The following is a 15,306-nucleotide window of genomic DNA, read 5'->3' on the forward strand; positions in this document are numbered from 1 at the left end:
ATATGGGGCTGGAGAGATGGCTCAGCAGTTAAGAGCACCCGACTGCTCTTTCAGAGGTCATGAGTTCAATTCCCAGCAACCACATGGTGGCTCACAACCATCTGTAAAGAGATCCGATGCCCTCTTCTGGTGTATCTGAAGACAGCTACAGTGTACTTATATATAATAAATAAATAAATAAATAATATTGGGGGCTAAATATGGTTCAGTGGTTAAGAGCACATGTTATTTTTAGAGACGATCCAGGTTCAATTTCCAGCACCCACATGGCGGCCAGCAAGCACCTGCAACAACAGTTCCAGAAAATCCAGTGACCCCTTCCAGCTCTGTGGGCACCGAACTAATGTGGTGCACAGAAACACACACAGGCAAAACACTCATACATACAAAATAAAAATACATGAATCTGGAAGAAAAAAAGAAAGCAGCTACAGCACGCACACCAATCTAGGGGAAGGATGGGAAGACAGAAGATGGCGAGACAAGCAGCTTAGGTGACGAATTAAAGAATCACCGTAGTGAGGGGCAGCTCAGCAAAGGGCACTTTCACCTCGGTCGGGATGGTGTAAGGGATGGTGTAAAGCTGATATTAAAAGGACCATTAGTGTCAAAAGAGTTAGACCAAGGAGAGATCAGACAAAGTAATATGGGCCTGCTAGTGCATATCTGTACTCCCACCTAAGAGGCTGAGGCAGGGCCTCAAGTTCAGGTCACAACTTAATTCACATTCTGTCTCAAAATAAAAAGTGAAAGGAGGCCAGACATACAGCCAGTCCAGTGACAGTGTTTGCTGAAGCTGTCCATGCAATCCCAAAGTTTAGCTTTGCCTGCGAGTGAAGGCCTATAACACCAGTCACTTGGGAAGCCTGGGTAACTGGGCCCTGTTTGTTTGTTATTTAATGTAAATTGGTGTTTTGCCTGTATGTATGTCTATGTGAGGTTGTGAGTTAAAGACAGTTTTGAGCTGCCATGTGGGTGCTGGGAATTGAACCCAGGTTTTTGAGAAGAGCAGTTAATGCTCTTAACCACTGAGCCACCTCTCCAGCCCCATGGACTCTGTCTTAAAAACATGCACAAAAAGTGAGCTACAGAGTGCTTGCCTGGCATGCCCTAGGGCTATACAGTGCTCCATCCTCAGGAATACAAGACAAAGAAACAAAAAAGTACAGAGGCAGGAGTACAGCTTAGTGACGTCAGAGGGCTGCTTGAATGAGGACTATACTCAATACTTAGCAATAAAAGCACAAAACCCCCCAAAGAATTTGCAAACATATTATGTTAGGTATATTCTCACAAAGCAAAGTGATTTAGGGCTAGCAAGATGGTCAGTGGGAGACAGTGCTTGGTGGGAAAGAGACCTAATGACCTTGATTCCACCCCTGGACCCAGGAGCAAAGGCGAGGACTGGTTCCCAGCAGCCCTCACAGGAGCCTGCACTCATGCACAGCACGATGAAGACTTCCCAACAGTTATGTACACAACAGTAAAGTGAGTGAGATCTAAGCCGATAAACAACATAACTGACAGTTCGCATTTCAGGAAGCAATACTCACATTTTCTTTATTTGCAGATGTGCTACACTTTGCATCCTTCCTTCTGTGGCCATGATCCAAAGCATTTGGAGTACTACAGAGAAGCTGTGCCTAGAAGACATTGTCTACAGGAAGCACCCAGCAGCCACAGCCACAAGGCCAGCTGGGCTCTGCCTCCCTCCCACCCGAGACAAACCAAAGTCAAGAGGAAAATCTAGACTTGGTGACACATGCTTCTAGTCTCAGTGCTCAACAGTCGTTCTAGCCCAGCTAGCCAAACACAGTGAGGCTCTCTCTTAAAAGAAAGGCAAAAAGGAAGAAAGGGAGGGAGGGAAGGAAGTCTACTTACTGGGATGCCTTTCATAAGGTCCTGGTGAAAATCCCTGAACAAAAACAAGCACTAGTCAGCTAATCACCACATACACCTTGGTTCTTCAGTGGCTGGGGGCTCCCCAGTTCCTTCTGTTTAAGGGGCCCTAGTCTTTATGATTCTATGTGTCTTCCAACAATATTTGGGATATCTAAGACTTAGTGGTGTCCTGGGGGAAAGGCTCTCAGTTCACCAGCCTAACTCTACAAGATAAACATGCACCAAAGGGGAGTTTGTCTTACATCTTTTGTTCCAGTTTAAGTGCTAGGGATGGAACCTAGAGCCTTGTACAAGCTAGGTGAACATTCGCCAAAGGGCGCCTCCCACTCTTGGCTTACATTTTTTATTTTTTAATTTCTTCTTCCCTCCCAAATTTTTATTTAGTCTGTACAAAACAGGCTACTCACATTTTGAAAGAGTTGGATTCAAATCAGTTTTTACTCTATGCATACCCCCTGGCTAACTACTTTAAGATCTCCAGAAGAGACTTCACGATAGCTTTAACAACAAACATAAAATGTCTAGTATGTGCAAGATAAATGTTTTGTTTTATTTCCTTCTTTTTTTGGGGTGGGGATGGAGGTGGGAGATGGCATTAAGGTAGGGTCTCACACAGCCCAGGCTGGCCTCAGGCTTTTTATGTAGCTAAGGCTGGCCTTGACTTTCTGATTCTCATGCCTCTCCCACCTGAGTCCTGGGATTACAGATGTAAACCATATTACCTGGTTCTTGTTGGCTATGTTTTTATTTCTGGTTTAGGTGGTGTTTTGTTTTGTTTGAGACAACGTCCCACGTAGTCCACCTCTCATTTTTACTTAGTCTTTGCAATAGCTGTTCTTTTTTTTTTTTCCTTTTCTTTTTTTCGGAGCTGGGGACCGAACCCAGGTCCTTGCGCTTACTAGGCAAGCGCTCTACCACTGAGCTAAATCCCAACCCGCAATAGCTGTCCTTAATAAGTGCTTTTGTCACCTCATATGAATAAAGAAAGTGCAAGCCAATGAATTAAGAAACTGGGGGTCTGGGGTTGGGGATTTAGCTCAGTGGTAGAGCGTTTGCCTAGCAAGCGCAAGGCCCTGGGTTCGGTCCCCAGCTCTGAAAAAAAAGAAAAAGAAAAAAAAAAAAAAAAGAAACTGGGGGTCTGAGCTGGAGAGATGGCTCAGTGGTTAAGAGCACTGACTGCTCTTCCAAAGGTCCTCAGTTCAATTCCCAGCAACCACATGGTGGCTCACAACCATCTATAATGGGATCCAATGCCCTCTTCTGGTGTGTCTGAAGACAGCAACAGTGTACTTATAATAAATAAATAATAAATCTTAAAAAACAAAACAACAACAACAACAAAAACCTGTGGGTCCCATTAAGAAGTAGTAAGCCAGGGGCTGGGGATTTAGCTCAGTGGTAGAGCGCTTACCTAGGAAGCGCAAGGCCCTGGGTTCGGTCCCCAGCTCCGAAAAAAAAGAACCAAAAAAAAAAAAAAAAAAAAAAAAAAAAAAAAAAAAAAAGTAGTAAGCCACCAAAACCCAGACAGACTCATTTCCTACCCATATCCTTAGCCACTAAAATACAGCACTTCTCACGTGCAAAGAGAAGCCCTAACGTGAGTGCAGGGCACCATTTCCTTCATGTAAAAGCAAGGTATTTCCAGGAATGCTGGTTTAAAATAGCCTGGATTTCACAATACTATTTAGAACTGGAAAACTTAAAAGTTGTCAAGTGAGAATGGAGCCCTCCAAGTTCACTATTATCCAAAGTTCTTTTTTTTAATATTGGGGAAACCCCCCCCCCCGCCAAACTTTCTTTTTCTTTTTTTAAAGATTTTATTTATTCCATGTATGTGAGTACACTGTCACTGTCTTTGGACACACCAAAAGAAGGCATGGGATCCTATTACAGATGGTTGTGAGCCACCATGTGGTTGCTGGGAATTGAACTCAGGTCCTTTAGAAGAGCAGTCAGTGCTCTTAACCAGTGAGCCATCTCTCCAGCCCCACAAAGTCCTTTATAGTGTGCAGAGCCCACATAGGGTAACACCCCTGTGATCCATACAGAAAGGCTACAGCATGCAGACCATTTAGCAGCAGAACTTACTTGCCAGTTAAGTGAATATCCTGAGGTCCTGAGGAGTCCAAGGAACCTGCAATCAGATATGAAGACTCATAGGCTGGGGATACAAGAATCATAGCTTACTTGGTAGTGTTTGCCCAGCATGCACAAAGCCCTGGCTTCAATCCTTACCTCTGTAAAAAAAACACGGAGGCACACATCGGTTTCCCATAGTTTGTTACCTGACTACACACTAGTAATAAATATTTTTGTTGTTTGTTTGATTTTTCAAAACACAGTTTCTCTGTGCAGCTCTGGGTATCCTGCTTCGTAAACCAGGATGGCCTTGAGTTCATAGAGATCTCCCTATCTCTGCATCTAGAGTGCTGGGATTAAAGGCGTACACCACCACCGCCCAGCTAATAAATAATTTTTTTTTAAAACATTAACTGAGCCAGAGAGATGACTCAGAGGACCCAGATTTGGTTTCCAGCACCCACTGGTGCTGCCCAACCATTTTTAACTCTAGGTCCCAGGGAATCTGATCCCTTCTAGCTTCTTCAGGCCCCAAGTATACATTAAGCATACATGCAGTCACTATACATGTAAGAATAAATAAGTCTTATTTTTTTTTTAAAGCCAGTCATGGTGGCACAAATATGCCCAAAATTCCAGCCCATCAAGGTAAAATTAGGTAGATCAGAAGTTCAAAGGCTACACAGTGAGTTTAAAGCTACACAAGACACTGTCTCAGGCCTCCAACTTCTCCCCTCCCCAAGAAAACAAACAGAAAAGAAAATGGTTACCTAGGAAATCAGAAATTAAGAGTAAATGGTAGAATGGTTTACTAGCAAAGCCTTTTGTTTTAGACAAAGGGGAAAAAAGACAAGAGTTAGTGTTGACAACACACACACACATGTGCATACATACACAAGTAATTTCTTTTTCTTTTATATGTGGAAGGTACTAAGGATTGAAGGTAGGGCCTTGTATTTTTATGCCAGTTTCTTTGCTTCTACTGAGATTAATTAAATTGGGATACAACAATAATGATAATGATAAACGATAAAAACTTTACTTTCATTCCCAACATTACTCAGTCAACAAAACATATTCCTTCTTCTTCTATTACTGATATTTTCTCCTTCCAGTCATCATTTAACTAAAAAAAATTCTTACCTCAAAATTCCTAGTTTTAGGCAGTGTTCTCTCAGGGTTTTAGTACACAGTGGCCCTGGCTGGCCTCAGCCTGCCAAGGGCTGGATCTACATAAGCGAACATACTATATAGTATTGTTCACGTTCTCCATCTTCCATTTCTAGCGTGGCACCATATTCTTTCTCTGAAAAGTTATTTTTCCTTAAGTTGTAACTTTAGCCTTAAAGGTTGAGCCATCTCTGCAGCCCAAGAGATGCCCAGTTAGGTGCATGCACTTGCTGCTCTTAAAGGGCCCGGCATCCACACGGTGCCTGCTGCTCATTTCCCGGCATCCTGTGGAGCTCACAACAGTCTGTGACTCCTGTTCCAGAAGACCTAGTTCTTCTGGCCTCTGCAAGCACCAGGCACACATGTAGGGCACATACACATGTGCGTGCAAAACATTCATACACAGAAGAAATTAATAAATATAACTTTTAGGTTAAAAGCTAGGTTTTTTTTTTTTTTAAAGACTATACCCCTACCGTTTTCCTCAATGTCAGCAGAAGTAGAAAGGTGAGAAGCAGACACCTCTCCATTGCTAAGACTCGAAAGGTCAAGGCAACATTTTGGGGTTCCTCTGTTGAGACATAAGAATATATCAAGATTCCCATTAGGGTATACTATCCTTAAAAGGTAGAAACCAGCTGGAGAGATGGCTCAGTGGTTAAGAGCATTGACTGCTCTTCCAGAGGTCCTGAGTTCAAATCCCAGCAACCACAAGGTGGCTCACAACTCATATGTGATGAGATCTGATGCCCTCTTCTGGTGTGTCTGAAGACGGGCTCAGTAAGTAATACAATTCCTAGCTGGTGTGGTGCCACATACCTGTAATCCTAGCAGTTGTATTCATATAAAATAAATAAATAAATCTTTAAAAAAAAAGAGAGAGAGAGAGACCATGCCTTTATCTGAATCTCTCTCAATTACTATCACAAAAAAATTAAACAGTATCCAAACAGATCAGCTCAGACTGGATTGAGAAGAAACCCCCCCCCCAACACACACACACACTTTTTCTCTATTTCAGTAGTGTGAACCTCGCTTCCTTTTCACTAATATACTGAGATAGGATTTATTTAATGAGAATCTAAAAGGATCACTTTTAAGAATTTTTACCACATTTTATTTATTGTATGTACACGGACTTGTGTGTGAAGGTTAGAAGACTGCTTGCAATAGACAGGGGCCCTAGCTCAGGCCATCAGGCTTGGTGATGGTGCCTTTATGCTGAGCCAGCCATCTTACCTGGCCGAATAGAATCTTACCCCCGATTGTCTAGCCTGTTCACCCTGAACACATAAACTCAAATTCCTCCCTGGAATTTCTACTCAAATACTTGTTTGCTAATGAGGTGTAAAGACAGCATGACCAGAATTTAAAGTATGATACTAACACTGATACAATTTAAGTGACAACTCCTACAACACACTAATAGAGCTTTTAAAATTTTTCTACACAGCACATCGAGTCCCACATTACAGGGAAAGATTATTCCTGATAAGAAAGATAATTAATTTTTTTTCTTCTTGTTATTTGTTTGTTTGCAATAGGGTGTCACGCTATATACAGCCCACTAGTTGTCCTGGAATTCACTACTAGTAGCCCAGGCTGGCCTCCAACCTACTGATTATCCCTTTCTCAGCCTGCAGAATGGTGAGATCACAAACCAAGCCCCATTTAGAAAGAGAATTTTTTGGTTGTCTGTTACATAGAAAGGAAACCCAAGACTCAGAGTCATATAGTTCATCCAGATCATAGTTGAGACTCAGACCCTGAGCCTTGAAACAGGATAATTCAGCAAACAAACTTGTTCATAAAATCAAAGATAAGGTGTAAAAATAGAAATTAATTTACACACTGAAGAGATGGTTCAGTGATTAAGATCATGATGTTCTTCCCCCACTCACAACCACCTGTAACTTCGGGGATATGTCTCTGACCTCTGAGGGCACCTACAAGCACAAACATGTTCCCATATGCTGACTACACACACACACACCCCTAAATTAACAGTAAATCTTCTTTAAAAATTAATTTACCCGGACAGAAGGCTTAGGTTTGCCGAGTCATGGAGTTTGTCACCCGGAGATTCGGGGAAATCTGAACCAACGGTAAAAGAAGCGTGTCTCTCCAAAAGTAGGTGTAACATCTTCCTTTGTTTGAACCTAAAACTGGGTGCTGAGACATAACTCCCCTCTTCACTTGCAGCTGGGAAAGGTACTGTAGACATGACCTCAGCGTCTTCACCGAGCGAGGTGGAGCTATCTAGGAGAAGAACACTCCAGATAGTTAACACTTCCTCTCTCCACCCTTTTCAGTGCCCGGCTGAGCATGGGTGGAGGAGCATCCCCGTAGGATGAAGTATAATCTCCTGGAATATTATATTACATTGCAGTTGCTCAGGGCGAAAACTTACAGACTTCCGGCAAGCTCAGGACTTCAAAGGTGGAATGCAGAGAAGACTGGCTTGATCCGGACCACCCACCTTCACGTTCTTGACCAGAAGAAACGGATCTAACAAAACAAGGCTATTCGGACTTCCGGTCCCGAATGAACCCTGCAGTATCCGAGATTCCCGGACTGACACAGCTCTCGGCTTTACCTTAAGTTTAAAGGCCGACTTGAATTTTGTGTGAGAAAAAAAAAATCCTGCAGGACTGGATGGAAGCGAAGACTCCACCGAATGACAAGGAATCTGAGGAACAGACGCGGCTGTTCGGGTTAAAACTGCATCCACGTAGCCTGAGGTTCAGCTTTGCTGCTCCTCTCCGGAAATGGCCTGAAGGTAAAACCAACAGCCATAGGCCTGACCATTCAAACCTTCCGCTCTCACAATAACCTATCATCGCCCTCCTGTTAGCAGCGTCAGCCAATCATCGCATCAGAAGCAGACCCCTCCCCCTGACCAATCGCTAGGCTTGTACCTAGTTGGCTCCGCCACGGAGAGAGCCTGCGGTGCACATTGGCTCTCCCTCTGGCCAATCACTACATTTTTCCTGCACTCAATTGTCTCCGCCCCAGCAACCCCGGGAGATTTAAATTGAGTCCCCTTAATATTGCCAATCTTGAGGAACTGTTTTGGAGTCAAGTGTTCGCTTCTCCTTGCTTCTTTCTCTTGGGTTTTGTTACCTTTCGGCTGGAAATGGAGCTCCTGCCACCGGTGTGACAGTGGTTGGGGCATGACAGGTGTGCGTTGATGTTGAGCTGTCACTGGTCCCTCCCAAGAGGGAGGAGTGGATAGAAATTCCTTTTTAGAGAGTAGAGGAACGGAACCTTTTTGACGTATTCTTTATGACAGGAGGGTTTCATGCCTATAATCCCAGCACTTAGAAGACTGTAATCGAAGAGTCGCCGTGAGTTTGAGGACATCCCGCAGTGAGTCCAGATCGCCGTGGGCTAGAGTAAGACCCTGCTTGAAGAAGAAGGCGGCGAGTATACTAGTAGTGGTGGTGGTGGTAATTGGTATGGAACCCAGAGCACACTAGACAAGCACTGTCATTTAGCTGTTAGTTCCCAGTCAAGAATATTTTAAGAATTGTTTATTTAAAGATTTATTTATTATATATAAACACACTGTAGCTGTCTTCAGACACACTAGAAGAGGGCATCAGATCTCATTACAGATGATTGTGAGCCACCATGTGGTTGCTGGGATTTGAACTCAGGAACTCTGGAAGAGCAGTCAGATCTCTTAACCACTGAGCCATCTCTCCAGCCCTTAAGATTTATTTTTAATTATGTGTCTAGATGTATGAACATTTGTGCCAGTTAGAAGGCCAGAGGCAATCCCTTAGAGCTGGAGTTACTGCCAGTTGTGAGCTGCCCACCATGGGCAATTTCTCTGCAAGAGCTGTCTGTGCTCTTAACCACTGAATCTTTTCAGCCCCCAAATCCAAGAAATTCTTAGTGTTGGTATTTTTTTTCAAAACTTTGGAGAGTAGGTGTGAGTATAGATGAAGTAATTGGCTGTGAGTGTGGGGCTGTGGTTGGGTGCGAATTTTCAATTAATGTACATACTAATCAGCTGGAGATCTTGAAAAAAATGTGAACTCTGATTCAGTAGGTCTGGGTTTGGACCTAAAATTCTACAGTTGTAAGCAATTCTCCGTTGATGCTGTCTTTGGTCCCAGGACCGTAATTATGAGTAGCAAAGCATTATGATATGCTTCTTGGTTGGGGATTTAGCTCAGTGGTAGAGTCGTTGCCTAGGAAGCGCAAGGCCTGGGGTTCAGTCCCCAGCTCCGAAAAAAAGACCCCCCCCCAAAAAAAGATATGCTTCTTGTGTGTTTTGAGACATGGTCTCGATATGTAGCCTAAACTTGTCTTCAGCTTGAAATCCCTTGGCCTCTTCTTTTTTTTTTTTTTTTTTTTTTTCTTTCTTCCCCGAAGCTGGGGACTGAACCCAGGGCCTTGCGCTTCCTAGGCAAGCGCTCTACCACTGAGCTAAATCCCCAACCCCCTTGGCCTCTTGAAGTCTGGGATTACAGGGGTAATGCCACACCCACCCAGTTTCCTGTACTCTACTTCAGAATACATTTTAATTTTTTCCTTTTTTAATATTTTATTTGTATTTCATACGCATTCATGTTTTACCTGCATGAATGTCCGTGCGAGGGGGTGGGAGCTACAGGCAGTTGTGAGCTGTTATGTATGTGAGTGCTGGAAATTGATCCCAGGCCCTTGGGAAAAGCAACCAGTGCATTTAACCATTCAGCCATCTCTCCAGTCTCCTTCCCTCTTTCATACATCCTTCCTTCTTTCCTTCCTTCCTTCCATGGTGAGTTGAGGCAGGGTCTTGTAATATAGCCCTGGTTAGCCCCAAACTCATGATTCTCCTGCCCTAACCACCTAAAATCTGGGATCGCAGGCATGTGTTACCACACTAACCTTGAAATTTTTCATAACTAAAAACGTTTAACCTGAGTATGGTAATGCCTACTTATAATCTCAGCATTGCAGAGGCTAAGGAAGGATAATTACCAGTCTTAGCTACATAGCAAGACCCAGTATCAAGGAAAGTGGTGGGAACTTGGTGGGGAGAGCTTGCAGTCTAAAACCTTGTGCAGCTGAGGCAGGAGAATCACAAATTCTATATCACCTGGGCCACCTAGCAAAACCCTGCCTCACAAACAAAGGAAATGTTTTAATTTAAAACTTTACTGTTTAAAATGCCGGCTAATAGATCTATAGAGGCCCAGGAATGATTGAGGCTGTAGGTGCTGCTCATGCTAATAGTTTGCAGACCACTTTTTGAAAACAGCCAGAAATACAACCTTTAAAGGTGGGCTTCGGGAGTAGAGAAATGGCTCAGTGGATAAAGGCAAGCAGAAGGACCAGATTTGGATTCCTAGAACCTACATAAATGCTGGATAGTATGATGGGCTGCCTGTTATCTTAGCCTTCAGGAGGCAGAAACAATGGCTACCTGGAATAAGTTGGCTAGCCTAACTGTGCTCTGGGATCAAGTGAGAGAACTTATGCCCATATACAAGGTAGAGATTAAGACACCTGATCTAATGCATGGTCACACCCATGCACCCATACATGTGAACAGACTTACACAGCACACATATGAAAAGGAGAAGAACCTGGACTTGGCTCACTCCTGGAATCCAAGAGCTTGGGGGGCTGATGTAAAATCACTACAATTTGGAGGCTAGTTCCTTTCAAACCACCAATCAAGGCTATGGAGAAGACTCTGTCTCAAAAAAAAAAAAAAAAAAGCCAACAAAACCCCATAACCTGTGCTCACTTCGGCAGCACATATACTAAAATTGGAATGATACAGAGAAGATTAGCATGGCCCCTGCACAAGGATGACACACAAATTCGTGAAGCATTCCATAATTTTGGAACACCCATTCAGAGCCTGCCCCACATGTGGCCCATACATATACAGCCACCCAATTAGACAAGATGGATGAAGCAAAAAAGTGCAGGCCGACAGTTACTGGATGTAGATCTCTCCTGAGAGACACAGTCAGAATATAGCAAATACATAGGCGAATGCCAGCAGCAAACCATTGAACTGAGAACAGGACCCCATTGAAGGAATCAGAGAAAGGACTGAAAGAGCTTGAAGGGCCTTGAGACCCCATATGAATAACAATGCCAACCAACCAGAGCTTCCAGGACTAAGCCACTACCCAAAGACTATACATGGACTGACCCTGGACTCTGACCTCATAGGTAGCAATGAATATCCTAGTAAGAGCACCAGTGGAAGGGGAAGCCCTGGGTCCTGCCAAGACTGAACCCCCAGTGAACGTGATTGTTAGGGGGAGGGCAGTAATGGGGGGTGGATGGGGAGGGGAACAGCTATAGAGAAGGGGAGGGGAAGTAATTAGGGGGATGTTGGCCCGGAAACCAGGAAAGGGAATAAACAATCGAAATGTAAATAAGAAATACTCAAGTTAATAAAGAAAAAAAAAACCCATAACCTTTCTCTACTCTGAGGATTTTGGCAGTTACGATGACTGGAAAATTTAGCATCTTCAGCCTGTCGCTTTATTAATATCCCTTTTAGCTGCAGAAGCTGCTTCCCCAGAAAGAAGGTGTGTGAAATGTCTTTGTCCTCTAGGATGGAGATGGTAAGTGTGGGAGTCACCACAGAGCCTTGTCATGCCAGGTAAGCTGGGAAGCAAGGCTGGGGTCTGAGGTAGTGTGAGCTGAGGCGTTGCACTTTGACGGCCGTAGTCATGTGCTTTGAGAGGCACCCTGTATACCTCCCTGTAGGTGGGAAGTTGAGACAGATGAAGTGGTCCTGAGGCGGCGGCAGAAGCAGATAGACTATGGCAAGTGCACACCTGGGTACCAGAGCTTTCTGCAGCAGGTCCCCAGGTGAGTGCAGTTGGAGGCAGTCACAACAAGGATGCCAACCAAATGGCTGTAGCACATTGTCAAGTGCTGAAAGGTAACTGGGTGCAGAGGGACTGATTCTCCTGCAGTCTGGTCCCCAATAAATTTGAGATTTCTCTCAAGTAGAAAGTCTTAGCCCAGAAGACTTTCAAAGCTTGTCCATGTTTTTTTCCCCTAAAGTTTTTGTTTTGCTTTGCCCCTCTTTTTAATCATTTAATGTGTGTGTGTTGTGTGAGTGCAGATATGCTCGTGGAAGTCAAGGGGTCTTTACTTCCGGACAGGCTCTTCTGGGGATCAAACTTGGTCATCAGTCAGGTCTTCCTAGCAAATGTTTTTACCTCCTGAGCCATCTCGCTGGCCTCCATGTTCCATTTTTATGCATTATGGTTTCCCTGGCATGTACGTCTATACACCACGTGTGTGCCTGAGGAGACCAGAAGAGGACGTCAGATTCCCAGGAACTGGAACTACAGACAGTTGTGAACTCCCGTGTGGGTGCTGGGAATCAAACCCAGGTCCTCCGAGCATCTCAGCCCTCCTCTTCTATTTTCCATGCATTCCAATAATCTCTTATTCTCTCCTCTGCTCCCTTCAGACCTCTCCCCCCTTCTTCCTCTGTAGTTCCTGTTCTATTTTCATGCCCTACACACACACACACACACACACACACACACACACACACACACACACACGAAATGTATCAAAAGTTGGGTATCATCTTTACTCAAGGGCCAGTATAAGCTTCCGTGTCATTACAATTGCTGCTGAAGTGGGCATTACATGTGAATGATAATGTGTAATGGAGAAGACCCCGCCCACCCTCTCCTTCATGTCTCCTACTCTCCTGTAGCCTCAGCTGGCCTCAAACTCTCTCTCTGAGGACTAACATCTCAGGGCCCTTGCTGTGTGCCAACAGGCCTGGCTCATTGTGTTTGCTGGAGTGAAGCGTTGTCCTGTCCTTGGCTAATCCTGTCTAGGTTTCTGACTCACTGATAAGCAATGAGCAGCTTCCCTCTCCTTTGACTTCAATCTGACCTATATTTGTCCTTGTCAGGGCACAGCGACAGCCGGGTTTTCACCCTCAAACACCAAACAAAAACAGGAGGTACAGCCGCAGATCCTGGGATGCCCAGATCAGGCAGTGGAGAAGAGCCCTGCATACCTGGGACCCCCCAAGCCAGCCTCTCCATGACAGACAGGCTGAAGGGTGTGTTAACTAATCCGGCTCCTATGAGTGGTGTGGTCCACCCTGCAAACATTTAGATTGTACTATTGGGTGGAGGGAGGGGGCAGTATCTGCATGAGTGTATATTCTCTTTCTGCTGCCCTTCTAGGAAGGCAGCAGGGAACTTCCTAAGGCCAGTGGATACTGCTCCTTTAGATGATCTCCTGGATAACTGGCCCCAGGACCCAGAATCCTCAGAGAATTGGGACAGAGGCGAGAAAGAGGCCCAGGTAGTGACCTCTGACAAAACCACTGGATCAGGAAAATAGATGGGGTCTGGCCTGTGAGGGCACAAGTAAGATATAGTCCAAAGGAGATGGGGCCAGAGCTATATAGCCTCCCTGGGTCTGATCTCTTTTCACCACAGATGAAGGAACTGGGCGTGGTGGTACACTCCTGTAAGTTCCATACTGGGACGGACGGTGAAAGCAAGAGGAGCAGGAGTTTAATTTATGTCATTTAAAGCTGATTTTTAATAAACCATTAAAACCAGAGTTCATTACAGAAGTTAACAGGATCAGGAGTTTAAAGCCAACAACCTCAGCTACATGAGAACTGTTTGCCAAACAAACACAAGACCAGCAAACAAACAACAAAAAAAGCAAAGCAATCCAAAACGTCCTTGAAAATAAAGAGAGGCATAACTATGGGCAGGCAGCGTTGTACTGTACAGTTGGCCGTCTGAGATCGTACACACAGGAAACAGTTGGGGCCTTTCAAGTGAGTCCTCATACATGACTTGCAGTGGTTTTCTTTTGCAGTAGTGAGCTATAGCAATCCTTGCCCTTGTTTTAGTCTCCCTCCTTTCCTTCCTCCCTTCCTTCCTTCCTTCCTTATTTATTTTCTATTTTATTTTATTTGGTGGTGGTAGTGAGGGGGTAAGAGTGCACCTTACTCCGTAGTCCAGGCTGGCCTAGAGTGCAGTGCAACCCAGGGTGGCCTTGAGCCTTGGCAATCCTCCTTCAGTGTCTCAAGTGTTGGGATTAGAATTTTGAACCAAAAAGCCTGACTCAGTTTCTTTCAGTGTTTGGCAAATAAGCCAATGCCAACTTAACTTTCACACAGCCATTTAACTTTAGTAAGCATGGTTAGTACTAAGAAGGGAACAATGTGACCTGTGCCCATAATCTCAGCACTGGGGAGACAGAGTCAGGAGCTCAGGGACCAGAAAGCTAGCCTGATCTATATAGTTAGTAAGTTTCAGGACAGCCGGGGTTCACATGAGAGCCTGTCTCATAACAAACAAACAAACAAACAAAACCCCACCAAACCAAGGGGTTAAGAGTCCTCAGTTTTGATATATCTTTACCTACCACTTGGGCAGTTATTTAACCTTTCAGAGGGTTTGTTATTGACAGTTTCCATCTGGTAATTGAAAGGAGAACGGTAATATATATGTTTACTTAAAGCATATAGTGCAAGTAGACATGGTAATTCTTGTCTATAATCCCAGGACCTAGGAGGCTGAGGCAGGAAGAACAGAGTTTAGGGACGTCTCTAGTTACATAGTAGGATTGAGACCAGCCAGAGTTAAATGAGATCCGGTCTCAAAGATAAGCAAACAAAGAATGTAGCTCCTTGCAGTTGCAGGAACCATGTCTCCTTTACTCTTTGTCAAAGGAAAATATGCAGAGCAAAATTAATCTCCACAGATGTCTGTTTGTTGTTTGTTTCACTGTGTAACCCTTTTCTGGCCTCTGCAGTTGAAATGCTGACTGGCTGGCCTGGAAGCAGACGCAGCCTTCTTGCCTTTGCCTCTTAAGTACTGGAATTTTAGATGTGTACCGCTGCCCCTGGCTTCCCACCTCAACTTTTTAATGATTTTTTTTTTACTCTTCTTTTTCAGTTTGCATACTTGAAGGTTCCTGCTTCCTGCCCTCCCCAGCTCAAAGATGAACTTCTCCATCACTAAGTCTGCTGCTGTTTACCTATCCCAGACAAGGGGGGATTCAAAGCATTCACAGCGAACACTTTATTTTTAGGGATTTGCTGCTACAACTGTATAATAATGAAATGACTGGAATTACTTTTTTTTTAATTACCACTTTAACCGATTAAAAAAGAAATCTAAAACTCCA

At 44.2% G+C, this 15,306-nt stretch overlaps 2 protein-coding genes and 1 non-coding gene across 15 annotated transcripts in view; 2 read left to right on the forward strand and 1 right to left on the reverse strand.

Moving 5' to 3' along the window:
- Positions 1-7,904, reverse strand: part of Cdc25c (cell division cycle 25C) — a 21,810-nt gene extending 13,906 nt beyond the window's left edge. For 3 of the 7 annotated variants that reach the window (XR_005496040.2, XM_039096872.2, XM_039096871.2), the window contains exons 1-6: positions 7,562-7,701; positions 7,185-7,410; positions 5,628-5,722; positions 3,991-4,036; positions 1,882-1,915; positions 1,554-1,643 (exon numbers count right to left, since the gene is read on the reverse strand). Coding sequence is in view for 6 of the 7 variants with exons in the window: in XM_039096872.2 (XP_038952800.1) it covers positions 1,554-1,643; positions 1,882-1,915; positions 3,991-4,036; positions 5,628-5,722; positions 7,185-7,375 (456 nt within the window). In the remaining variant the exon portion in view is untranslated. Of the gene's footprint in view, positions 1-1,553; positions 1,644-1,881; positions 1,916-3,990; positions 4,037-5,627; positions 5,723-7,184; positions 7,411-7,561; positions 7,702-7,747 lie in introns of those variants that run through there. The other 4 variants (XM_063277373.1, NM_001401323.1, XM_063277372.1 and 1 more) reach the window with 4 other exon arrangements.
- On the forward strand, positions 7,791-15,306 carry Slbpl (stem-loop binding protein like). 7 transcript variants are annotated; one of them, XR_010059537.1, is made up of 8 exons: positions 7,791-7,930; positions 8,444-8,546; positions 11,672-11,773; positions 11,881-11,985; positions 13,058-13,210; positions 13,338-13,458; positions 13,596-13,948; positions 15,075-15,304. XR_010059537.1 is itself a non-coding variant. In XM_063277047.1 (7 exons), the coding sequence occupies exons 3-7, from the start codon at positions 11,709-11,711 to the stop codon at positions 15,138-15,140; spliced, it is 510 nt and encodes a 169-aa protein (XP_063133117.1). In that variant the 5' UTR covers positions 7,957-8,331; positions 8,444-8,520; positions 11,672-11,708; the 3' UTR covers positions 15,141-15,304. The 7 variants fall into 7 exon arrangements, 3 of the variants coding, with proteins under 3 accessions (XP_063133117.1, XP_063133118.1, NP_001257345.2); XR_010059538.1 differs by having other exon boundaries at positions 8,444-8,520; XR_010059535.1 differs by lacking the exon at positions 7,791-7,930 and adding an exon at positions 7,957-8,331.
- On the forward strand, positions 10,890-10,996 carry LOC120098428 (U6 spliceosomal RNA). Its single transcript, XR_005496589.1, has one exon. It is a non-coding gene; the product is annotated as a U6 spliceosomal RNA (small nuclear RNA).

This window comes from Rattus norvegicus, chromosome 18 (assembly GCF_036323735.1).
Source record: "Rattus norvegicus strain BN/NHsdMcwi chromosome 18, GRCr8, whole genome shotgun sequence".
In the NCBI taxonomy this organism is placed as follows: domain Eukaryota; kingdom Metazoa; phylum Chordata; class Mammalia; order Rodentia; family Muridae; genus Rattus; species Rattus norvegicus.